The sequence below is a fragment of the Protopterus annectens genome, chromosome 6.part0, assembly GCF_019279795.1.
Source record: "Protopterus annectens isolate FY-2018-M chromosome 6.part0, PAN1.0, whole genome shotgun sequence".
Lineage (NCBI taxonomy): Eukaryota > Metazoa > Chordata > Ceratodontiformes > Protopteridae > Protopterus > Protopterus annectens.
Window position 1 is genome coordinate 1,200,457,640 of NC_056737.1, and position 27,010 is coordinate 1,200,484,649.

The following is a 27,010-nucleotide window of genomic DNA, read 5'->3' on the forward strand; positions in this document are numbered from 1 at the left end:
GTGTTTAGAAGAGCACCCAGAAAAGTTATCTGTTATAATGGTGTCAAATTGGACTTTTTTATGTTTACAGAGAATCCCAGGAACTTGAGGAGGTTCATAGGTTCATAGGTTTATACTAGGCAATCTGCCCTAAGGCATGTATAAGCCTAGCCCAAATTTTTGTGGCTTACGCCACCCCTTATATGAAAAAATACTGTGCCCATTAGTTTGTTGTGCCTCTGTCCAGCAGTGACACAGAGATGATTCCCGGGGTAAACCTACGATCTCCCATCCACAGGTCAAGATTTCTCTTGAACAGAGCCAGCAAGGTGCTCTGCCTCACATGGACCGGGATTTTATTCCACAGCATAGGGAGTCTCTGAGTGATAAATCTATCCCTCCAGCACATCCTATTTATATCCGTGCTAAGGTTTAAGTCGCTTGCTCTAGTGGTTTTGGTGGATTTGGATTTTTTGAGGTGGAGCATGTCCATTAATTCCGGGTTGGACATGGCCTTGTATGTCAGGCACATGTCACCTCTGAGCAGATGGTATGCGACTGAATAGAGCTGGAGTTTCTTCAATCTGGCAGCATATGACAGATTTTGGAGTCCCTTTATCCTTTTGGTGAGGAACTTTTGGGGTCTCTCCAATTGCTGCAGATGTCGGGTGAGATACATCCCGAATGGGATGGAGGAGGTTCTGTACAAATTCTAGATGCTGGAGTAAGACATCCTTGCTGTCTGCCTGAATTAGACAATCATCCAGATAAGGGTAAATTTGAATTCCCTTGAGTCTGCAGTAAGCTACTACTGGAGCCAGGCATTTGGTGAAGACCCTGGGCACAGTAGATAATCCAAAGGGCAGCGCAGAGAATTGAAAGTGCCTCGATCCGGCTATGAACCCGAGGTATTTTCTGCGATCCTGCTTGATGGGAATGTGTAAATATGCCTCCTTTAAATCCAAAGTTACCATCCATGCATTTTTGGACAGCAATGGAAGTAGCTGCTGTAGAGTAAGCATCTTGAATTTTGGAATCTCTAGAAAGGTGTTCAAGACCGACAGATCCAGAATGGGTCTCCATGAGTTTTGCTTCCTTGGGACTAGAAAAAGCCTTGAATAAAAACATTTTCCCATCTCTGAAAGAGGAACCAGTTCTATGGCATTCATAGCCAAAAGAGCTTCCACCTGGTTTAAGGCCTCGGTCCTTTGATGCTTTGGAAGGTCTGGCCATCCGCTTGGCCTTGGCAAGGTATGAAAATGGAATTTGTAACCTCTTAAAACCACATCCAAAACCCATTTGTCTTGGGTTATTAGAGTCCAATTTTGATAAAAAAGACAGAGTTTTCCTCCGAGAGGGGCTTCCAGGCAAGAAGTTCCTGTAGCCCAACAGAGGGAGTCATTGAGTTTGTTTCCTTTGAGATTGTGACCTGTCCTCTCCTCCCCTAGGGGTGGAAGCAGTCCACTGTCTTGGTCTATAAGCAGCTTGCGTTTGAGGCCTCCCTCTGGAACATCTATAGCTACCCCTCTGAGGCCTGTCAGAAGCGGGAAAGGACCAATTTTTAGAAGGCCAATTCCTGCTAAATCTAGGAGGCTGTACTTGTAAGAAATCTTTAACTGTTTGCATGGATTTCGCCTTATCCTCCATTTTTTTAATTACCTCTTCAGCTTTAGATCCAAACAGAACATTATGCTGAACAGGAGCATCTAATAATTTAGCCTTTATTTGTTCAAGTAAATTTTGTTCCTTTAGCCATGCATGCCTTCTAATGACTGTGCCAGAGGCCGCAGCCCTACAAGAAGCCTCCAAGGCATCAAATCCACAGTGTAAACCCATGCTTCCCAACCTATTCAGTGGCGTGCAAAAAGTCATGTAATTCCTTATCATCTGCACAGGCAGAAATGGAAGTAAGCTTCTGTTTTAAGACAGATAATAGAAATTGCTGGTATTTAAACATATGAAACTGACAGTTTAAAGCCCTAATGGACAAAGTAGCAGAAGTGTACACCTTTTTGCCCCATCTTTCTAAGGATCGAGAATCCTTTTCAGTAGGAATGGGATTTTTGGCAGAAGCGGCCTTAACTCCCTTGGGACCCTGATAAATGGTTTCAGGGTCAGCAGAGGGGTTGTTGTATAAAAACTTATGGGAATCAGGAACCCTGTAATATCTATCAGGCTTAACAGGAGCAGGAGGAAAAGAACCAGGGGTTAAATTAGCCTCCGAAAAGGCATCATCCACAATATCCAAAACAGGAGGAATAACCAGGGGTCTATGTTGGGGAAGAAGAAGAAATTCCCTCAGTCTTTTCTTGGATTCCAAAAACCCCTGTCCTTCCCAATGGAAATGTTCCCTCATTTCATGCAAAGTTTCCCCAAAAGAGAAATCCTCAGGGGGAGAAGCAGAAGGAATGGATTCTTCAGCATCAGAATCCTCATAAGGAGGGAAAGAATATTCCTGATCAGAAGAAGAAACTGAGGAGACAGAAGCCTGATCAGAGGAATCATAAGAAACATCCTGCCTTGGCCTTTTGTCTGGAGGGGGATGAGAACCCCTAATCATAGCAATTAAATCCTCCGCCATCTTGAGTAACTGTTTCTGTGACTTAGGAGCCGGTTCAGAAGAAGCCTGTGTTGAAGTCTTTGATTTGGAAGGAGTCTTTGCCTTTGTCTTTGGCTTTGCCTTTATTAGTAGCCGAGTAGGCCTGAAAACCACTTCGGAAGCCGGTACCTGCACAGCAGCTCCGGACCCATCCGAAGGAGCATTGTCCGAAGGTCCTGCAACAGAAATATTTAAAGGCCTGGTTGGCTCCTCATGAGAGTCCGTTTCGGCTGTCGGTTCTGAAATGGCTGACGACAGGGGCTGCAAAAGCGCCTCACTGACGACGGCCGAACCTGAAGCTGGCTCCGCTTGTGCGCTATCATCAGATTTGGACATCGGAGGCCTGTCTTTATCCTTGCGACGCTTGTGAACTCCGGTAGCCGGGACTGTATCCGATGACATTTTGTAGTTAAAGCGCCTACCGAAGTAATGAAAAGCAAAATCGTACCTTCACTTAATTGTACGTTGATTGAATCTAGCACAAAACCGACAACAAGCTACGTCGTGGTCAGGGCCCAAGCAAGGAATACAGTAAGAATGAAAATCCTTATGAGGTATTTGCTTCCCACATGAAATACAATTATTAACTTTTTCTGACATCGGAGTGGAGCAAGAAAAAAGTTTCCCCAACGGGGTACTTAGCTGTGAGTGGAGAAGAAAATCTTCGGACCGAAGTATATCAGTAAAATTCATCAGGAGTCAGCCGACCGGCACTTGCGAACTGCTATCACCGCACGGCAAGAAAGACTGGAGAAGATGGCGTCGGCTGTCAGCTTTGTACTCCTGGCGCTCTGACGTCAGGGAGCATGGCTGAACAGCCGACGCCGGACCCAGACTTTGGGATTCTGGCTGACCGAGGGCTCCCTGCCGGCAGAGGAGAACCCTGCAGTCATGATTGCAACAGTGAAACATGATGAACATCATCTGTTTATTTCATGTGATAAATAAGTTGGTAGAATGGACCAGCCTCTTGTATAAAATGGTGAAGCTTGTAAGAGCATATCAGGTGTTTTTAACCTATAGATTGAAGGGTAAAAATAACAAGGCCAGTGATAGCGAAATTTGAAAATTTTGCTTTAAAGGAGAAAGTGCTTTCTTTTCTCTAGGTCCCTCCAAAAAAAGGACATTTTGGTTGGCATTAGAAAATGTTATATGGCTTTTTAGGCCCACCATGCTGCTCTACAAAGAGATGATTTGGAGATTTTGGTTCTTAACACCTTGTCCAGTTAAAAGTTTTAACACAGACTGGCCTGTGATATTATATTTGCCAGAATAGGCAAATTCTAACTTCCCAGCTTGTCAGCACTGTCTAATCAAGAAATGGTTTTAACAGCCAGTGGATATACTCTCTAAGGAAGCAGACTAGCCATAGTCATTGCAATCTGAATGGCATTCACCAGACCCGTTCCCCATATTTAAAAAGAGACTGTACAGTAATAGGAAAGCTGCAGCAACTGCCACTAAAGCATTTTCTCAAAGTGTTTAATTTGTTTTTGGACAGCCAATATAACTAACATTATTTAGAATGAGTTGCTTGTGTGTAGCCATATCTGTGGAGTTCTATGTGAACAGGGGAGATGGTGACTGGATGATTAGGTGATTTGTTTTAGTGTAGTACTGCTGAATGCCATCTGCGTTATAATTTAATAGTGTATCTTTCTTTTATTTCCCACTATATTCTTTGACTAAATGATACTAGATAAAGTGGAGTCTTTGAATTAAAATGCTGGGCCATGAGTGTTAATAGAGATGAGCAATGTACTTGAACATGCAGTAAGTTGGAGGAGGGACAGAGGGAGTATCTCATTACATGCCTTAAATGGACAAACTGGCTCTAATTCTTGCTCTTCAATGGGTTGTGAAAGCAGACTAGTGCTGCCAACTTGAGTTGGGACATGTTGCCGCCTCCCTAGAAACCTTCAGTTTTGGTTTGGTTAATAAGACGCTGGGTTGTTCTGCTTTTTATTGTTACTTCCATAATGTAAATCTGTGAATGCTGTCTGTTTGGCAACTTTCACTGTTAATTGGGGAGGATCAGGTTTCTGTTATATCTATGCTGAGGTTGGTTGGATTATTTTTATTTTGGCTGCATTATTAGGGACCATCCTGTTATGGTGATGAATATGAATGATGTTAACTAATGCTTAGATTGCTCATTTGGAGTGTTAATATTTTTGTCTTACTCATTTAGGCAGATAAAATGTTCTTATAATTGAAAAAACTAAATCCTGGTATAATTTGTCTCCAGGGAGCTCAATTAAATAACTCTGACCACCAGAAATTATGCAGAAAAAGATATAGCATGGCTGCATCCTCTAATTATCTTGAAGGGAGGTAGACAGGTAGTCATTTCGGTCAGAAAAACATTAGCTCGAAGTTCAGGACATTTTATAGATGACAGATGTGTAGGGAAGATATTTTGCATAAAGGGATTATAACAAATCAGCAAGTAATATTAGCGGCTCCCTTCAAAGCAATTTAGCCAAGATGCTTAAAGCTTGGACAACTCACTAGCAACGAGTGACTGAGTCAGTGACCAAAATTTTATTATAGACAAAGATACGGTTAGCTCTGGGCCTACAGCATATGCTCTCTCAGCCGGTGTTATGTTTACAAAGTCTTTTTTGTAAAGTGAAGAGCATGGCAGATTGTTTTAGACACTGTGCTTTGCAAGATCATGGTACATGTGCCTTTCCGCTAGATACAAGTTCATAGGTATATACTAGGCTAATGACCACTAGGGCCTTTATAAGCATAGCCATGCATCCCAAAGGTATCCCACGAGTGTTTTGAGCCTTTGATGTTATTTTAAGTGGTATATGTAAGCTAGGGTATGATTTACAGACTGCCTTTGCCCATTCAATACATAGGTGCCAGACTAGGGATGAATTTCCGATTTCCCACCCATGGTCCAGATTACACTTGAATAGGGTTAGGGAAGAAATGTTCTTCACTGGATGAAAAGCCTGCTCCAGGGAAGGGTATTTCTGTAAGATACATATCTGTCACTCCAACATATCCTATTAGTGTTTTGTTAGATAGGATAAGTTTTCCCTGTCTCAATCACATTTATATATGATAAAATCTTCTTAGACCTACCCAATACCGCTTATGAAATCATACTACCACAGAAAAGGAAATGCAGCTGAAGGAAATTATAAGAGGTAAATAGAGAGAAGATTTATTTTGTGTAAGGGACCATATTTAAAGCAGCAAGTCTTGACATAGTCTCAGCAGAGTGGAGAGTTCAGTCTCACAGAAGGGCAGACAGGCCATAACGATTGGGATAACCTGAAGTTGTGACTGACATGTCGTTTCAAAGTCAGGAAGAGGTTGGTCAAGTCTTGATAGAGTGATATTTTGAGGTGCTTGTCTTGATAAAGGGATATCTTGGAGAACTTGCACAGAAAAATCTTGGAGGTGTTCAGGGAGATTAAACTGGGTGTGGTTCTTGGAGGCTTATCAGGCTTCTAGGACAAATTGGGATAAATATCTGCAGCATAATTGGGTTTATGCCCTGGATCAACTAATCCATAGTCCCACCAGGGGCTCCAATATCCTAGACCTGGTAATTACCAACATGGGAAATCGATGCTCCACACATATGGTCACACCCTCATTGATCAGGTCAGACCATAAGCTAATCACCCTTAACATCCAAATCCCACCCCCACTCCCCAGTAAGGAAACCTCCATAGAAACACTTCTCCAAAGCCAACTTCATGCTACTCAAGTCAGAAGTGACAAACTTCATGACACCCATGCAGACGGCAACTGAAAGTCCAACTGCTGAGTCCCACACTAAGGCACTGTATGAGCACATCCACTCATGCATGAATCGTGCCATCCCAAATAGAACCAAGATGCTCTCCTCCAAAAACAGGAAGCCAATCTGGTGGTCCCCTGCCATAAACAAACTTTACAACACAAGGAAGAAACTGTTGCAGAAGAGAGGTAAATCCCACGATACAAAAAAATTCCCTTACCAGCCTCAGTAAGAAGCTGAGATCCCTCGTAAAATCCTCCAGACTAGTTACGAAAATAAAATTGCCAAAGATTCTAAAGACAATCACAAGGCATTCTATAACTATGTCAAGAATCTAATTGGCAATGTTCAGATCTGCTCTGAGCTACAACAGAATGGCATTAAATATACTGATCCTAAGGATATTGCGAATATCCTGGCAGATCGATTCAGTGCCAGCTTCACCCCCCTCGCACCCCCTAAACGGCCCATCTCAATACCGGAAGATTGCCAAATTCCGATAATAATGGCTTCACAGGTAAAAAACACACTCTCGAAAGCTAAGAATACAGCATCCATGGCACCAGATGACATCCCAGGCTGTGTACTACATGAACTACAAAATGAAATGGCACCTCAACTAAGTGTCATGTTTAATCATACCCTCACCTCAGGCTTTGTGCCCACTGAGTGGCGCACAGCTACAGTTATCCCACTCCACAAGGGGGGATCCACCTTGGATCCCGGGAACTACCGCCCCATCAGTCTGACGAGCCTGATCTGCAAGGCCATGGAACATATTATCATGGAACTTATAAACAAAGATATTGGCAACCTTCAAACACCGGACCCCACCCAGTTTGGGTTCGTGAAAGGCCGATCTTGTCTCCTGAACCTGATTGACTTCTTCGAATCAGTCTCCAGAGCCGTGGATGAGGGTAGGGCAGTCCACACAGCCTATCTGAACCTTGCCAAGGCCTTTGACACCATCCCCCACTCTGAAATCATAGATAAACTTACTAAGCTGGGCATTAATCCCTACGTCACTCAATGGGTTGCCAACTGGCTTACTGACAGAACCCACACTGTAAAAGTAGCTGACTCCAAATCCAGCTCCAGACAAGTGACAAGTGGAGTACCTCAGGGGGTTCAGTCCTGGGAGCGCTCTTGTTTGGCATCTACTTCTCTGAAGTACAGGCTAACACTAAGGGACTCTGGCTAACAAAGTTCGCAGATGACTGCAAACTGGGAGCTATTATTGAATCACCAAATGATGTGAATACTCTACAAAAGGGCTTTACAGAAACAGATGCTTAGTGCCACAGCCATTGGCTCAAGCTCAATGCCAAGAAATGTATAGTTATCCCCTTTGGGAAAAAAACATGTACTCGTGAATTACCACATAGGTGGCAGTACACTAAACACCGAAAGTGTGATCAGAGACTTAGGGACACAGGTGGACAGTGGTCTCACCTTCAATAACCACATTGCCACAACAGTCAGGAAATCCTTCTATGTGGCACACCTCATCACTAAGGGCTTTTCATCCAGAAAAAAAAGGAGGTCATTGTCCCACTGTACTCATCCCTCATTAGACCCATTATAGAATACACCGCCCCATTTGGTATGTACCTCTCAAGACATCTGCAACAACTGGAAAGGCCACAGAAATACCTCACTAAAAGAATCACAGGCCTAAAGCAGATGCCCTATGCTGACCACCTTAAAAACTCCAGCTATACTCTGTTGCATATCGTCTACTCAGAGGTGATCTCTGCTTAACATACAAGTCCATGTCAAACCCAGAGCTGTTGGACATGCTACACTTAAAGACATCCCAATCCATCAGAGCCACACACTCCAGGGATCTAAACCTTGTCATCACAATAAACAAAACATGTTGGAGGTATAGGTTCCTGACCCAGAGACTCCCCAGACTCTGGAATAGACTGCCCATATATGTCAAGCAGAGCGCCTCCTTGGCCCTCTTCAAAAGGAACAGTGACGACTGGATGGGAGAAAGGAAATTCATCCTGGGGAATCACGTCTGTCGCCCTGCTAGACATGGGTCCAGGGAAGTAAATAGGGTGGGAAGAAATAGCCATGGAATTGCTATGGCTAGGCTTGTATAGGCCCTAGGGCCGATAGCCTAGTACCAACCTATGAACCTATGAGCCTATTATGTGCCAAAAATGCTTAAGCTTTTTTTATTCCCCTTTTAATTAAACATTTCTTACTCTTAGGTTGTGACAATTGGTACCTGGCATTGTGTAATCCTACTACTCAAAGAAAGATTTGTGAGCCCACAGGGTTTCTACATGATTTCTCTGTATACAACAAACAGTTGTATGCTGAGAGTCAAACTGCTTCCCAGGACTGTTAAACTGAGCAATATCTCAAGGGGAATTCAGCTTCCTACGTTGAAAAGACCAGCCTTCTGCCTTGCTGTCACGCTTTACTAGGGTTGAGGTGCAAAGGGTCTTGTTAGTGGCACCTAAAGGGAAAGTCACCTGAATGAATGGATTGCAGATAGAAATTTACCAGATGTCTAAATCGTCAGTGGTGGAGATGTCTGTCTTACTGCTTATTCTAATTTTAAAGTAGAAGTCTTTCCCTGACTCAAGGAAAATGGCTACAGTGATAGTAATCCCAACACCTGTGAAAGACCCCATCATGTGGGCTCTTATCAGACACTTTCTATTTTTAAAGTGTGTTCTTCCCTGATAGCAAATAGGCTGTATGCTTTATTAAATGATTTGTTACATCTACATCAAAAGGGATTTATTTAGGGCCATGGCTTTTGACAATCTGTTGAAGACTGTGATGGTGACAGAGCATGTGGACAGGTGCAAAAATCCACTCTTAATAGCTAGCCTCAGTGCAGGAAAAGCATTTGATAAGGTAAGCATATCTCTCAATTATACAGATTTTCGCAGAATGTCCAGATTTTTGTCTCATAGTTTTGGTTTATTCCTCATAAAATTTTGTTCTTTTAGCAAATCATTGGCAAAGCATTGAGAATTGAAGTCAGAAAATAATGATAGGCATTTGAGTTTCAGATTTACCCGCAGTGGTGGTGCTGTGGTAGCGTTGTTGCCTCACAGTAAAATGCTGTCCGGTTCCATTCTCAGCTAGAGCGTCTTCTGCGTGGAGTCATGCGTGAATGGGCGTACCTTCGTTGAAGGTTGTGCGTCAGGCCTGGCAAGCCGGAACGTAAAAATCAACTGCCAATCATTAGCGGACTGGAGTTCCGCTGTGGCGACCTCGAACTGGGAAAAGTCGAAAGACACAAACAAATTTGAGTTTCAGATTTCATACCCTTCGGAAAAATGCATGCTAGTGCAAAACCTGTTATTTTATCAAGTTTTATGTTTGTAAGATCAATATTTAAAAACTGTCCATATTTCTGGGCCTTTGTCCCCCCACTATTTATGGCTTTGGCCAGATTTCTTGCTCCAAGAAGTTGAGAGGAACGAGGGTGAGGTGTGCTTTAAATGTGAGGAATGCTGAGGTGGAAAGGGATATATGTGAGAGGGGTACGTGGAAGTTTAGGCTCAATCAGGAAAACTCAGGGAGTTCAATCAGTGAGCAGACTAGGTAATGTGACAAAACAGACAGTGGACCTTCTTTCCTATTCAAAAACAATTAAACTGGCAAAAAGTAGGTGATTTAATAATACATTCTTTAAATAACATATTGTAAATATGTGTAAAATTTCCTGGCATAATAAGGATTAAAATACATATCCAGTTCCAATCAAAAAGGAAATGTTAAAAATGTTAAACTGATGCATGTTTACATCATGATTTAATGTACGCTTACTCCCATATAATATAAACCATTATGACTGGTCCAAGGATCTTAACAAGTGATTAATTAAAACACATCACATAAAAGTGCTTTCATCTCTCATGGAGACTTCTTCAGATAAAATACACTCCCATTCATCATCTTATTTATAAACTAGCTGAAATTCATCAGCCAATCATGAAATGCTAGTAATTAAAAAATTCCTTGTGTTAAAGGTGTACAAATCAACACCTTTATGAGATCAGGAAGAAAAAGGAAGTTAACGCATTGTACAGGCACTCTGTTGTGTATAATCATTTTGTTAAGTTTAGCTTTGATATACTGGAAACAGTGCAGATTCATTTCAGGGATGGTGATTGGCAAAGACATTTATTAAAAATAGAACACAATCCCTCCCAGGCCTGAACGACCAAGTATCTCTCAAACCCATACTGAGTGAAAAAGCAGATTTGCTAACATAAACTTTAAAGGAGTTTAACAGGATTTTTATGTATTTTCATATATTTTTCATTGTTTATTCTATTCTGAAAAATGTTTTTGTAAGTACTTGTGATGGGAATAGGTGCTTTCTACACCTTTAACACAGGGGGATTTTTAAATTACTAGCAGTTCATGACTGGCTGATGAATTTCAGCTAGTTTAAAAATAAGACGATGAATGGGAGTGTATTTTACCTGAAGAAGTCTCCATGAGAGATGAAAGTGCTTATGTGATGTGTTTCAATTAATTAAAACAACAGCATTTTATTCACGTTGAAGTGCAGTTAATTTCCACATTTTTTACTGGTTTGGTGAAGTTTGGACCGTTTTTCTAGTCAATTTTAACAAGTGATATTTTTTTTCCTGATCAGTATGGAATATGCTGACCCACAGGTTCAGAAGCAGGAACTCAACCCGCACTGCTAGTGACCCAGGATTGGAAACATGGTCAGGGTGCTGAAAGGGTCAGTTGAGTGGGATAGAGTGAACTAAGGATTTATCAGCTATCTCATTCCAAGGACAGGATAATGGACTCTAGCTCTCCATAGGACCTCAGGTTGGGACCAACAACTCTGCAAGATAATTAGAAGTTATGTACTCACCATAACGTTCCATCTGAGTAGGTGACTTCATTTGGATGCAACCTGTGGGTATCGGATCCGACCTTGGATCCGAGCCGGCATTTCAAAAGCTTTAGGCTCCGAGCTCCTAGCTCCTCCCTCTACCCATAATCCCCTGCCAAGCCCTAACTGACCTCAGATTGAGTTTGCCTATATAATACTAAAATAAAATAAAAGTATCTAAATAGATGCATAAACTCTCATTGTATAAAGGTCAGGGGGATGGAGGGGGGGATGGTTGCATCTAAATGAAGTCACCTACTCAGATGGAATGTTATGGTGAGTACATAACTTCTAAATCTGAAGTAGGCAGACTTCATTTGTCTGCAACCTGTGGGACAGAGTCCCCAGCTACCTAAATCTTGGGCGGCCGTCATGGAAGGATGTTCCGGAGCACCGCTGAACCAAAGGATGCTCTTCCCCTGGAAACAACATCCACCTTATAATGAGAAATGAAGGTATGAGATGAGGCCCAAGTGGCTGCCGCGCAGATATCATCCAATGGTATTCGGGACTTAAACGCGGCTGACGTGGAAACTGCCCTAGTAGAATGAGCCGTAACCCTTTGAGGAGCAGGTCTACCTGAAGTGTCATAAGCCTGCAGAATACAATTAGCAAGCCATCTCGAAAGTGTGACTTTGGAAACTGCTTTACCCAAAGCAAATTTAGCAAAGGAGACGAACAGCTGATCTGATTGTCTATGACCAGCCGTTCTGTGAATGTAAAAGCGCAATTGTCTATGAACATCCAAAGAATGCAGCTTGTATTCTCCTTTGTTTTTGTACTTGGGAAAAAACACCGGTAAGTTGATAGATTGGTTAATATTAGATTCCGAAGAAACTTTTGGAAGAAAAGATGGATTGGTCCTGAGGCACACCCTATCCGGAAAGAAGGAAAGGTAAGGCGGTTTGATGCATAGAGCCTGAAGTTCCGACACTCTTCTGGCTGATGTGATAGCTACCAAGAAGGCAGTCTTCCAGGAAAGGTACTTTAGATCTGCCGAAGCTGCAGGCTCAAAGGGAGGCTCAGTAAGGGCCTGTAGAACTAAGGATAGGTCCCAAGGTGGTACAGCTTCTTTGACTGGTGGCCTCAACAGAAAAACTCCTTTGAGAAATGTCTTACAAAGTTTCGCAGTCATGAAGGGAGCTGACTCATGACCCATATGATAATGAGAAATTGCTGCCATGTGTACCTTTACCGTGGAAGAACTAGCCCCTTGATGAAAGAGATCTGTTAAGAAATCCAGCACCGCAGACATAGGTGCTGAAAAAGGATCGATACTTTTCTGGACCGCCCAAATAGAGAACCTTTTCCATTTGCTCCGATAAACCTTCCTAGTGGAAGGTTTATGAGCCGCCACTAAAATGGCCTTGACAGGTGACGAGATACCGGGAGTCCTAATCAAGGATGGAACTGGAGCAGCCAGGCTGCCAATTTCAGGGTGTGTAGATTGGGGACCGGAATTCCCAGAGGATGGGAGATGAGATCCGGGATCGGATCCAGAATCCAGGGTGGATTCACTTTGTGAGACCATACATAAGGGAACCAGGGTTGACGAGGCCAGAACGGGGCAATGACAATCATTCTGCTCCCCAAACTGTTGGCTTTCTGCAGCAGCCTCTGCATCAGAGGTAGTGGAGGATAGGCATAAAGAATACCGGGAGGCCAAGCATGCACCAGAGCGTCTCTTGGAGATTCCCCAGGTGGGGGAAGCAGAGCGAAGAAACTGTCGCATTTGGCGTTTGAGTGAGAAGCAAAAAGATCCCAACAGGGTTGCCCCCAGACGGCAAAAATCTTCTTCGCTACCAGAGGATTGAGAGACCACTCGTGCGGGGAAAGAATGGTGCGACTGAGTTTGTCCGCAAGGATGTTGGATTTTCCCGGAATGTGCATTGCTACAAGAAAGCGTTTGGTGGAAATTGCCCATTCCCAGACTCTCATGGCCTCTCGACAAAGGGGGTAGGACCTGGTTCCTCCCTGCTTGTTGATGTACCAGACTACTGACATGTTGTCCGTCTGGATTGCAATAGTCCCCGTAGGAAGAAGGCTGTGAAGTGCTTGCAACGCTAGGAGCACCGCCCTCATTTCCAGGACATTTATATGCAACAAGGTCTCTGAGGAGTTCCATGTGCCTTGGACAATCTTGCCCGCAGAATGCCCCCCCCCCACCCGAGGCGAGAAGCGTCCGTGGTCACCGTGGCTCGGGGGAATGCTGCACAAAAGGGTCTCCCTGTTAGAGGCTCCGGAGACTGGAGCCACCAAAAAAGGGAGTCCTTGCATGCTTTGCTGACCGCTATCGGACTGTTGAGAGGGGAATATAGCGGGGACCACTGGACCTGTAGGGTCCATTGAAGAACCCGCATGTGTAAGCGAGCATAAAGAAGAAGTGGAATAGCTGCCGCCATTGAACCCAGGGCCCTCAGGACCGAAGCTGCTGTCGGAAATGGTTGCAGGACTGCTGTGATATGACACTTCAGGCTGGAAAGCCTGTCTGGGGTGAGGAAGGCCCGCATTGATCTGGTGTCTAACCTTCCTCCTATGAAATCTATAATTTGTGTGGGGTGCAGTAAAGATTTCTCCCAGTTTATAGTGATGCCCAGCCTTGGGGCTATAAGAAGGAAGTAGTCCCTGGCTGAGCACAGTAGATGCCTTGATGATGCCGTCAGGAGCCAGTCGTCCAGGTACGGAAAGACCTGTATTCCCTGGAGTCTCAGGTGGGCCGCTACAACTGCTAGTACCTTGGTGAACACCCTGGGGGCAGAGGTGAGACCGAAAGGGAGGACCCTGAACTGGTAGTGACTGGCTCCCAGCCGGAAGCAAAGAAACCTCCTGGACCGTCTGTCCATCCGAATGAGGTAGTACGCGTCCTTGAGGTCGATAGAGCACATCCAGTCGTTCTCCCTCAAGAGGGGGGAGTATAGATTGTAGGGTGACCATCCGGAACTTTTGCTTGGTTACTGACAGGTTCAGCAGAGAAAGGTCTAAGATCGGTCTTAAGTCCCCCGTTTTCTTTGGCACTAAAAAGAACCTGGAGTAAAACCCTGATCCGGTCTGATCTTGGGGGACGCGCTGGATGGCTCTTTTTCCTAGCAGCTGACCGATTTCGATAGCTGCTGCCTCCCTTTGGTCGGGTGGTACATCTGGGAGGCTGCGTGACCTGGGGACTTTGCTCAGGGGAATGGTATAACCTCTGGATATCACACGAAGCACCCAACGGTCTGTTGTGATTGACTCCCAAGAAGTCAGGTGCCTCGAAAAACGCCCCCCAACTGCCTCCAGAGACGGACAGCCGGGCAACCCTTCAGGGCTGTTGCATGGGTCTGTCAGAGAAAGGTTCTCTGGACCCAAAGTTTCTAGGAGCCCCTCTGCCTCTAGGACGGCGACCCCCCTGTCCTCCTCTGCCACGGAAGGACTGGTTATCCGGAGCAGGTTGGGACTGCTGCGACTTCCGGAACCACATCTTCTTCTGTCCCTTTTGGTTCTTCGAGAAGGACCTCTGGGGAGCTGAGAAGCGGACTCCGACGGCAGACAGCGTCTTCCCATCCTTCTCGCTCTGGACCAAAGTTTCGCGAACTGTTTTGCCAAACAAGGCAGAACCATCAAAGGGGGCATTCGCGAAAGTCGCCTTGAAGGGCTCTGCGAAATCACAGTGGCGGAGCCAGGCCTGCCGCCTCATGACTAGGCCTGCTCCACTGGCTCTAGCAGCTCCCTCGGTAGCGTGAGAAAGTAGCCGCATAGACGTATTGGAAACTGCTCTAAGAGTGGCCATACGGGTGGAGTACACCTACTTGTCCTCACCCGACATGGACTCTGGGGGAGATGCAGCGTATTCTTTGATCAGATCCCGCTGCATCCTGATGACGTGTGCCATGTAGTTCAGCGCTCTCAAGGAGAAGGTTGCTGAACTAAAAACTTGCTTCCCAATGCGATCCATCGAGCGGGACTCCTTGCCCGGAGGATGCATAGAGGGACTCTCCTGGGCTAACTCCCTCTTAGTGGCTGCAGCCATCATCATGGCATCTACCGGAGGGCCTTTGCTCCAGTGAGTGCGGTCCGCCGGGGGGCTCAGGATACGGTCAGGACGCTTGGGTACAGGCTCAACGGTGTCCGGATCCTTCCAAGCTCTGGTGGATATAAGGTCCACAAGAGGATCGGCAGGAGGGGACACCCAAGAGGTAGATGGGCCCGCCTCGAATGCCTCCAAGAACACAGACTCGTCTGAGGAGGCCTTGGGGGCAGACCACCCCCCCCCGATCCTTAACATCTCCGTAATGTCTCCAAATGAGACGTCTTCAGGGGGTGATCTTGGGGAGCCCTCCCCTTCATCCAAGTCTGTGTCTTTGGTAATGGACTCTGGGGAGTCCATGTGCCTCCTTTTGCACTTACGCTTCCGAGGCACTTCCTCGAGGGGGGGGGGCTGTCCGAGGAGTCCTCTTCAGCAGCTGGATGTTCCAAGGGAACTACTTGGGACATCGAGGCGGGCTGTCCCTGGGACCGGCTGGTGGGAGCCTGGCCCAACTGCAAGGGATGCAGGGTGGAGCCGTGGCAGGGACCGGGGGTCCGGTAGTCCTCAACAGTGCCCTTTCCACTACGTCAAAGGCTGAGGGGGAGCCAGCTTCTCTAAGCCCCGAGAGCCGACCCCCACTCGGATCCGACGCACAGACCGAAGCCGGAGCCGAAACCATCGGATCCGAGAGACCGGTGTGCTCCGACCTAGACGGAGCCGAAGACACACCAGCTCCCTCGGATCCGAGGCTCGGCCCTCGGCTCCGAGAGGTCGGTTCCGAAGTACCTGAAGCACTCAAGGGATGGGACGGATCCGAGGTGCGCCGACCTATCGGATCCGACCCACCCCCGGATCCAACTCTGCCCGGCACCGACAGCTCCGAACTCAGGGTGTGGGTCGGAGAAGGAGCCAAGGGGGCGAAAAAAGGGGTCAAAGCCCCTCCCGAATGGGGGGGGGCTAAGAGCACTCCCATTTGCATTTGGGCCTGGATGAATTTCCTCATCATCCGGTCCATGTCTGCTTCACTCATAGAAAAAGTGAATCTAGTTGAGGCCACCGAAGCGGACCTAGAGAGCCGCCACGGGGACCTCACTGAAGGGCTAGCCTCCTCCTCCTCGGGCCCAGAAGAGAACCGAGGGGAATGGAGCCGAGGAGGAGGAGATCTAGAAGGCACAGGGGAGGCCTGTTTAGACGGAGGAGCCGAACTTGAGGTTTCGGCTCTCCGTTTGTGGTGCCTCTCTCTGTGTCTCTCCTTCTTCTCTTTCTCCCTTAAAGTCTCCCTCTCTTCCGGCTTTTTTGAGGGAGGTTGAGTCCCAGCCGGGAGAGGGGAGACCACATCACCCGTAGAAGGCTGCTGACTAGTAGGGGCAGAGGCCGGAGCCGCATCTGGAGGGAGAAGTCCCGCCAGAACAAGCTTCGACCTCCGCTCCCTTAAAGCTTGGGGGTTGAACCCTGCACAAATGGTACAACCAGATGACAGGTGTTCAACCCCAAGATGACCGAGTGTGGCCATCCGCTGGGGACAGCTTATGGCCACACTCGGTACATTTAGAGAATACTGCCTTATGGGCTTCAGACATGTTAAGCCCTAACAGGCCTAAAACACACACACACACACAAACTACGCAAAACCTGAGAAAAAATTAAAAGATAGAGAGAGGAAAGCCTAACACAAACACTTCTAACTAATTAAATTAAAAAAGTTAAAGTTTTTCAAAATTTTCTGTCAAAATGCTTATCTGTAACCAGGAGCTCGAGGAGTCCGTCGCAACTTGAAAGCGGCAAATGAAATCTGAGGTCAGTTAGGGCTTGGCAGGGGATTATGGGTAGAGGGAGGAGCTAGGAGCTTGGAGCCTAAAGCTTTTGAAATGCCGGCTCGGATCCGAGGTCGGATCCGATACCCACAGGTTGCAGACAAATGAAGTCTGCCTACTTCAGATCTTTAGTTTCAGGGAGGGGGGGGGGTGACAAGCATTCCCTGAAAGGCATGTGGAAGCACGTGGTGTACATGGCTTCTATTAATACCTATCAACTAGCTACTGTAGTATCAGATGACTCCACACTTATATGCGCTTCTTCCATACAAGAACTACATGCACTAACTCAAGAATCCTCTCTCTCTGTTGAGGCTGGCTCACCAATTCCCAACTAATTCTAAGCCCACATAAAACAAAACTCCTGCTTTTCATACCTACAAGATCTGGAGCACCGAACCCCTCATTCACTATCCTGTCCAGCAATAATACCACAATCTTCCCTGTTACTTACACCAAGGTGTACAGATAGATACTCATATGAAACCTGATATACATATCTTCCAGACCATAAAGAAAGTACACAAAAAATGGAGTTCTATATAGAAACAAACAGTTTCTTACTAAATACACTAAGTCCACCATTGCACGCACATATCTCCTATCTACACTACTGTATGCCTCTCCAATTCTCAGCAACCGAAGAAAGACCAAATTAGTGGAACTCGAATCCTGTTGCAACAAAATAGCTAGGTTCACCACAGACACTCCATGGAGGTCTCAACACTGTACTGCTCTAAAACAATTTAAATGGCTGGAACGTCCACACCCCCTGCTAGACAATCAACTAACTATAGCCCATAAAATCCTATACCTGCCAGACAACCCCCCCCCCCCACACACACACCTCCAAAATCTATTATTCCCTTATTCTATCAACAGGTCTCTTCGCTCCAGCAACAAATTTCTTCTTGAGGTAACTAAATCCAGGAACACAGCAAGTGATTCCCTGTTCTCCAACTTCATATAAAAAATATGGAACACACTGCCCTCCTACATATCATCTAATTCTTCACTGGCTCAGTTCAAAAGTAATCTAAACACTTACCTGACTAATACTTGGTTATGTTCATGTACTAATCCTGACTAACTCTTGTCCACTACCCTAAACCTTACTTTCATCTCTAACAACTCAGCTACAGATTTACTACCATCTCCTCCCCTGAGGAGTTACTAACAGAAAATACCTGAATAATCTCTAAATATACTCTAAATCACATGTATTTTGATGAGTTGGCTGTTTGTGTGTGTATATATATATATATATATATATATATATATATACAGATATAGATATATATATATATATATATATATATATATATATATATATATAGACATATATATATATATATATATATATATATAGACATATATATATAGACATATATATAGATATAGGTTTATCATTTTGTATTTTAGGTATTTTCCATATTTTATGTATGTAGTTCTGTTAAGTGGAGTTTTTCCCCTCAGGCCACAGCTGAAAAAGGACGTTTCCAGTTGGAGTTTCCTGGTAAATAAATGTAAAATAAATGGTTTCCAGTAACTGCTGACTTATCCCTTATACACATTTCAGTTCTTACTTTAGATAAAGTAGTAGTTATACTCTGCCTTTAAGGAGTTATCCTGTTCAGTGAAGGCATGCACCTGGGATCACTATTACAGGGTAAATGGGATCTTAAAGGTGAAGGGAGCAAAAAAACATATGGTAAGGGCAGTCAGGAAGGGACTGGGGAAGTGGTGAAGAGGGCTAAATAAATAAATAAATACATGGCCATAGTCAAGTGACTGGTCATAATAATTTATATTCTGTGTCCCAAAAGTTTGGGTCTTTAGCTGCATAGGAACTCCTACAAAGCACTATGCTGTAGTAGTTGCTGCAATACGTTCTATGTCCAGAAGTGTAATACTCTGGATTTTTTAAGAGCTTATCGGCTGTGTGCTTATGTTGTCTGTGTTAAAAAGAAAGCTCATATTTTTTCACTTAATACCTGATCTGCTGTTTTTGCTAAACTACTGTTGAGTTCGGTGGTACAGCGGTAGCATTGTTGCCTCACAGCAAGAGGTTCTCCCATTCGATTCTCGGCTGGAGTGCCTTCTGTTTGGAGCCTGCATGTCCTCCCTGCGGTCGAGTGGCCACCGAAAGACATGCGCGAATGGACGTGCCTTTGCTGAAAGTTGGGCGTCGGGTTGGCAACTCGGCACCATAAAAATCTACTGCCAGTCATTAGCAGACCAGAGTTCCGCTGTGGCGACCCCTAACCGGGAAAAGCCAAAAAGACAAACAACTGTTGAATTCAGTTGAATTGTTAAGATTACCGTCTTTAATTCAGATGTATATTTATAATTGTGTAAAGGCACTAATTCTTAGCTGTGGGGTCCTGTATGCTACTTTTTGTTTTTCATTAGTATATCTGTGAGGGAATTGTTATTGTTACACAACTATTCATACATGTTAAATTCTAACTTGTTTTAATCCAGTGTCTATGATGTATGTACACTTATGACAGATTGCTTTTTGTATTTTTCGCTGCTCTAGGTATCTGCTGTTACTTGTATCTGTTACATTGCTATACTTTATCTCCTTCTTTGATTAATTATTAGCACTTTTTCTACTTTGTCTATACTTATTATTATTTTTTTGTCTATTGTAGCCCTGGACTTATCCATGTGGTTATTGTGAGTGCCGTTCAGTACCGAAGCACTGGTGGTAGCTTTTCACTTGCACAGAACCCTGTGATTACATCTTTCAATAAAAGGGCTGAATTATTTTACAAACCCTTCTAAATTAGAAGTCTACAGTATATGTTTTAGTTTTTAAGGTTCCCTATTAGATGCATGAACTCTCAAAATGTTGAGTACGACATACACAACAGCTTTTAAGCGAACGTTCGTCTAAGCAAAATCTAAAAATGTCGAAACAAGGAGTTTTGAAAAATTATAGTTGGCCAGCTGTCAGGAAGCCAACCTTGTCTAGTCATTCTTACAGTCCTCCACTGTAGTGCGGTCTCGTCGTTCACCCTGTGTAATGTTATGACAGTCATCCACTGTGGTGCGATCTCAGAGTTGGTATATTTAAGTAGGGGGGTATGGGGGACATAGTGCCCCATGTTGGGGGGTGTGTGGGGGGGCAAACCCCTGCACTTTATTTTGTTGATTTGTTTTATTTTTGTTGTTGTTTTTTTATGGGGGAGGGGGGTTAATGGTGTACAGTACATTTTAACTACCAGCTGTCGGATTTCTGATGGCTGGCCAACTATAAGTTTTCGCAACTCTTTGTTTCAACATTATGGGGTTTCGCTTAGATGAACTTTTTGCTTAAAAGCTGTCGAGCATGTCGTACTCGACATTTTAGGCATTTGTTCATCTAATATAGACCCGTTTTTAATACCCTCCAGCTTTATTACAAATTGTTGGCCTATCTGGTTGCACGAGACAGCTCATTACTGGAACCCCCTCCCCAATTTATGGTACTCTCTTTAACCTGTTCTTTTTTTGCTATTCTGCTGCTATTTAGGACTTTACTTCCAAAGTCACTATCCAGGCTCTATTTCTTCTCTTTATTGTTATTCTCCAATGTAATCTGTTTAGGTCTGCTGTAACCTACTAAACTGATTCCCAAGGCATCCGTGCTTACCTGTCCTGACATGTAATTGGATGATTGTTTCTGGGACACTATAGTCCGTTGCTCATGCTGCTCTGTTCCACTCTCCCTTCGCTCGGGCTCCACTCCACTCCCCTACCCTACCCTCATTCCCTCCCATGCCTTCTTTCATTACATTTATACTTCCTGTAACTCCACCCTCTCTCCCCCTTGACCAATACCATACCTCATATCATTAACAACCTCTCTTCTCCTCCTGTCACACCTCCTCCTGTAACACACTTTCCACCACCTCTTTTAGCATATACAACCAGCTCTAACCCCTATAATCCAATATGAATTACTTACTAAGACTCTTATTTATCTCACTTGTCCTTACTACTTTTCTACTCTTATTATCCCTCTCCACCACCATACACTCCAGATTAAATACATCTCCTCCAACATCAGTAACACCAGCTACACATTTACAACACAATTTAAATAGTTACTCCATCATCTCACCATCCCTATTAGTAAGCAATGCCCCATACCTAACCAAATCACAACTTTCCCCCACAAATACTAAACTGAAATTAACACAACACTATCCACATATACATTTGCTAAAAACACTCCAACTATAGACACTATTACATTTTCTCCTAGCATTAACTCAATGTGGAGATGTCCACCCCAGTCCTGGTCCAAATAACTTGCCAAAAAACGCTCAGTCCTCTAAAACCCATGACTTATATTCTGTAACAATCCATTCATGAAGCCTCTGGAACAAAATTACTGAATTCCAGTTTTGGCTTTGTCATCATTCTCCAGACATAACAGCAATAACTGAAACCTGGCTTAAAACACATATATCCGAAACCGAAATTCTTCCACCAAGTTACAACATTCTTCGTAATGACAGACCCCATAAAAAAAGGTAGACGTGTAGCCTTAATTTATCGAGACTCATTAACAATAAATATTCATCCAAAACCTGTCCCCACTTTCAGTAGTATGGAAATCCTAATAACATCCCTTCATATAAACCCTAATAAAAAACTCCGCATTGCCATTATCTACATTCCCCTCAGGTCTAAACATCCCCCCTTTGGAAGACTTCCTATGTTGGATTAATCAAAATATTTCCCAAGAAACTATTTTTCTAGGAGACACTGACATTAATTGGTAAAACCTAACTTCCAAAGCTCCTGCTACCAGGATTAACCACCACAGTGTCACACAACTTATCACAGAACCTGCACGTGCTTTAAATACCCAAGTAGAATCTACATTAGACTGGATTCTAGTATCTCATCCCCACTACTGCTCCAGTACCGGCACCTTCCCAGACATTTTAAGTGACCACCTACCTACTTACACCCATAGAACCCAGATACAAATCCCCAAACCTCACACACACAAAACTACCAGGAACCTTGCCCACTTTGATCAAAACATATTTATCAATACCCTACAAGCTCAAAACTGGACCCCCAATAAAAACGCTGTATCTGGATGATGTTGTTCGTCTTTTGGCTTTTCCCGGTTAGGGGTCACCACAGCGGAACTCCGGTCCGCTAACGATCGGCAGTAGATTTTTTACGGTTGTCGAGGTGCCAGCTCGATGTCCAACCTTCAGCGAAAGCACGCCCATTCTACGCATGTATTTCGGATGCCACTTGACCGCGGGGAGGACATGCAGACTCTGTACATTATTTCAATAACACCTTTCTTAGCACATTAAATAACATAGCACCTCTTTGTATAAAACAAACAAAACCTAACCATGCCCACTGGCTAACAAAACAAACTAAACAAACCCTGCTGTCTAGAGACAAAGCCTGGAAAATATGGAAAAATGTAGAACACAAGCAAATGAACATTATAAACAACTTCAAAATACTACAAAAAAACTTACCATAACTGATATGAAAACGTATTTCTCCTCACAACCATCCTCCCGAAGTAATAATCCAAAGAAATTCTAGAAATCTGACTCCTCCCTGCTGAATCCAGGTAAAATTCAAAATCTATCACCCTCTACTGACAAAGACCCTCACCAGATAGTACAAATATTTAACACCCATTTCATTGACACCATTCAAAAACTAGTCAAAGATTCATCTGCAAAAAGCAACCCTAATTCCCAATATACCACACAAATAGACCCCATAACTACCTCTATACACACTATGGTTTAATCTAAACATAATCCACCCAATCCTCCTTTTTCACTACAACCAGTACCTACATCCCTAATTCTAAAATTGCTAACCAAACTAAAGCCCTGCTCACTCTCCACTGATAATTTACCACCTGAATACTTACAACTTGCTAGGGGCGGCCGCGGTGATGCAGAGGTTAGTGTTGCTGCCTCACAGCAAGAGGTTGTCCGGTTCAATCCTCGGCTGGGGTGCCTTCTGTGCGGAGTCTGCATTTCCTCCCTGTGGTCATGTAGGTTTCCTCCGGGTGCTCCTGTTTCCTCCCACATCCCAAAGACATGCTGTAGGTGGATTGGACACTCTAATTTGACCCTAGACGTGAGTGCGTGCATGTGTGTGCCTTCTGTGGAAGGTTGGGTGTTGGGCTTTCAACTCGACACTGTAAAACTCCACTGCCAATCATGAGTGGACAGGTGATCCGCTGTGGTGACCCCCCTAACCGGGAAAAGCCAAAAGAAGAATACTTACAACTTGCTGCCAAAGCTATAGTTTACCCTGTAAGTATTCGTATTAATTGTTCAATCTCTGAGTCTTATGTCCCCCACCTTTTTCTAGTATAACTCCATTACACAAAGGTGGTATTGCTTTTGACACAGTATCACACTCTTAAGTTATTACAATATTTAGAAAAACTTGAATGCTCTCTAAGCATATTAACCTGGTATTCCTCCTACCTAAATGATAGACAACCATCGGTTATATGGCAAAATCAACAGTCAGAGTATCCTGCAAATCGGGTTCGTTTTAGGACGACTACTCTTTAATATATTCATTATTGATCTTAATAAAGCCTCCCAACAAAGCATATTAATCCAGTATGCGGATGATTCAACTATCACCTCCTCCAACAATTTCGCTAACCTCCAGAAGATCAACCAAGATGCATTCACTTCCATAGAAACCTGGCTAAATGATGCTCAATTAATGCTGAACCCCCAAAAAAACTAAATTGTTACTATTTTCATCAAAACTTCCTGCTGCAGAATTCAAGATTTTTCACATACTACAGAAATCGAACACATGCTATCTGCAAAACTTTTAGGAACCACTATTGATAACAAACTCTCTTTTGAAAAAAATTTAAAACTTGGCAGACTATACCGACATAAACTCTACCTAGGTAAACAAAATACGATAGAACTAGCAAACACTTTGCTTATCCCATCCCTCTTGTATGAAAGCCCCATTTTCACCATCCCCCATACATCCCTCAGTAATAAGCTGCAATCGTGCTACTACAAGATAGCAAAATTCACCTCTAACATGTCCATCCGCTCACATCACTGTAAAGCTATCTCAGACCTGTCCTGGCTTGAATCTCACCTCTATCTCTATTATACTCAATTAACACTTGCTCATAAGCTAATTTTCAAACCTGATAGCTGTCCTGCAGTCCAGTCTATCTTACACACATACACCCCAACTAGAATCCTCGAGTCTTCAGAAAAGACACTTTCAAATGTAGCTAACCCAACAAGAGCAGGAGAATGCCTATATTCCTACAACATTGCCAAAGTATGGAATAGCCTTCCCTCATATATTACTCAACTTGACTCCCTAATAGCCTTTAAAGCTGCACAAAAAACCCACTATTTAAATAATCCCAGCTATACCTGTGAAATACCGTGCAAGTCCCCTTAACCTCACACACTTACCTACTCAGATTCTACTCTTTAACCCTCGGTTTAATTTTTTTCTTCCTCATCTATATGACTGTTTCTCCTGCTTACGATATGTGCAATTTACTATGGATTATGATTACTTTCTTGTGGATTGAAAGTATGTTATTACGTATCCATACAGTCTGACAATATGTATTAACTTGTATACTATTTACTTCCCACCCTATGCTTATGTATGTATATGTGTTTCACTTTGTATTTGTTCTGTATAATATTTGATTAAATGTGGAGCTTTTCTCCCAGGGCCTCCATTGAAAATGGGCTTCTGACCCAGTGGACTTTCCCGGTCAACAAATGTCAATAAATAAATAAATAACTACGTGTAAAATGCCACACTTTGTAGTAACACAGCTGAATCTAAATAAGTCCAGGTGATACGAATCACAGGACATATGGATAACAATGCACTAACAATCTGTTTTCTTTTTCCTTTTCATGACAGGCCGCGGCAGCAGCTGCAGCAGCGTCTGCTGCAGAGTCGGGGGATGCTAGTGCAATGGGCAGACTTTCTGAAAGTTCATCAGAAGTGTCAAAGTTTAGCTCCAAAAGTGCTAAGGAAAGACGGAATAGAAGAAGAAAAAGACGACAGAGGGAGCTGTCTGCTGGAGAAGAAAAAATAGACAATGAGAAATTTCCCAAATCAGAATCAGAGAGCAGTATCAAGAAAAGAGGATTCAGGTTTTCCATAGATGGAAGCAAGCTGTCATATGAAAAGAAATATCCCTCTCATCAGGTATCCATGTTTTCATTTGATTTTGATAACTACCCTAAGCTGCAGTATTTCAACTTGAAAACAAGGGTGATCATTTCATGAATATTCATAGGTTCATAGGTAGGTACTAGGCTATGAGCCCTAGGGCCTATATAAGCCTAGCCAAAAAGGTACCCTGGATTTCGCCACCCAAGAAAATTATTTTCCTGTGCCCCTGTCGAGCAGAGCCACAAAAGTGATCCCTGGGGTGAATTTCCTATTTCCCATCCAATCATCAAGATTTTTCTTGAAGAGTGTTAATGAGGAGCTCTCTGACATAGATAGGTAGTCTGTTCCAGAGTATGGGAAGTCTCTGGGACAGGAATCTATCCCTCCAGCATGTTCTGTTTATTGTGGCGACAAGGTTTAGATCCCTAGAGCGTGTAGCTCAGAGGGATTGGGATTTCTTTAAATGGAGCATGTCCAATAGCTCTGGGTTTGACATAGCTTTGTATGTTAGGCAGAGGTCGTCTCTGAGTAGGCGATATGTGAAGGAGTAAAGCTGGAGTTTTTTGAGACGGTCTGCGTAGGGCATCTGTTTGAGGCCAGTAATCCTCTTTGTGAGATATTTCTGGGGCCTTTCCAGTTGTTGTAGATGTCTTGTGAGGTATATACTGAAAGGGGCGTTGTACTCTATAATGGGTCTAATGAGTGATGAGTAGAGGGGAACAATGACCTCTTTTTTTCTGGATGGAAAACTTTTTGTGATGAGGTGAGCCACATAGAAGGATTTCCTGACCACTGTGGCGATGTGATTATCAAAGGAGAGACTACTGTCCACCTGTGTCCCAAGGTCACACTTTCGGCGTTAAGTAGACTACCACTTCTGTGGTAGTTCATGGGTAAAGAGTTTTTACCAAAGCGGATGACAATACACTTTTTGGCATTGAGCTTCAGGCTATGGCTTTGACACCAGGCATCTGTCTCAGTGAGACCCTTTTGTAGTATGTTCACATCGTTAGGAGTTTTGATTATGGCTCCTAGTTTGCAGTCATCTGGAAACTTTGTTAGCCAAAGACCTTCTGAACCCTGTGCTACTCCACTTGTCACTGGTCTGAAGTTGGATTTGGAGTCTGCTACTTTCACAGTGTGGGTTTTGTCTGCGAGCCAGTTGGCAACCCGTCTTGTGACATAGGGATTTATACCTAGTTTAGTGAGCTTATCTATAATTCCAGAGTGGGGGATGGTGTCGAAAGCCTTGGCGAGATCTAGATAAGCTGTGTGAACTACCTTACCCTCATCTATGGCTTTGGTGACTGCTTCAAAGAAGTCAATCAGGTTTAGGAAACATGATCTGCCTTTTACAAACCCGAACTGGGTAGGGTCCAGAGTTTGGAGATTGCCAATATCTTTGTTTATGTGTTCCATGATGATACGTTCCATGGCCTTGCAGACCAGGCTCATCAGGCTAATGGGGCGGTAGTTCCCAGGGCCCGTCGTGGCTCCCCCTTTGTGGAGTGGGATAACCGTCGGGGTGCGCCATTCAGTGTGCACAAAGCCTGAGGTGAGGCTATGACTGAACATGGTACTTAGGTAGGGTGCCAGTTCACTCTGTAGTTCATGTAGAACGCAGCCTGGGATATTGTCAGGTCCCATGGATGCTGTGTTCTTGGCTTTGGAGAGTGTGTTTCTTACCTGTGCAGCCATGATTACAGGAACTTTGCATTCTTCCAGTATAGAGATGGGCCCTCTAGGGGGTGAGAGATGCAGATTT

The 27,010-nt window shown here is 44.0% G+C and overlaps 1 protein-coding gene across 5 annotated transcripts in view; it reads left to right on the forward strand.

Moving 5' to 3' along the window:
* The window catches only part of LOC122804756 (sodium channel protein type 2 subunit alpha-like), a 2,239,151-nt gene that overhangs the window by 1,179,469 nt on the left and 1,032,672 nt on the right, over nt 1-27,010 (forward strand). For all 5 annotated transcript variants that reach the window (XM_044074821.1, XM_044074820.1, XM_044074819.1 and 2 more), the window contains exon 12: nt 24,988-25,278. In XM_044074821.1, coding sequence (XP_043930756.1) covers nt 24,988-25,278 — 291 coding nt within the window. The remainder of the gene's footprint in view (nt 1-24,987; nt 25,279-27,010) is intronic.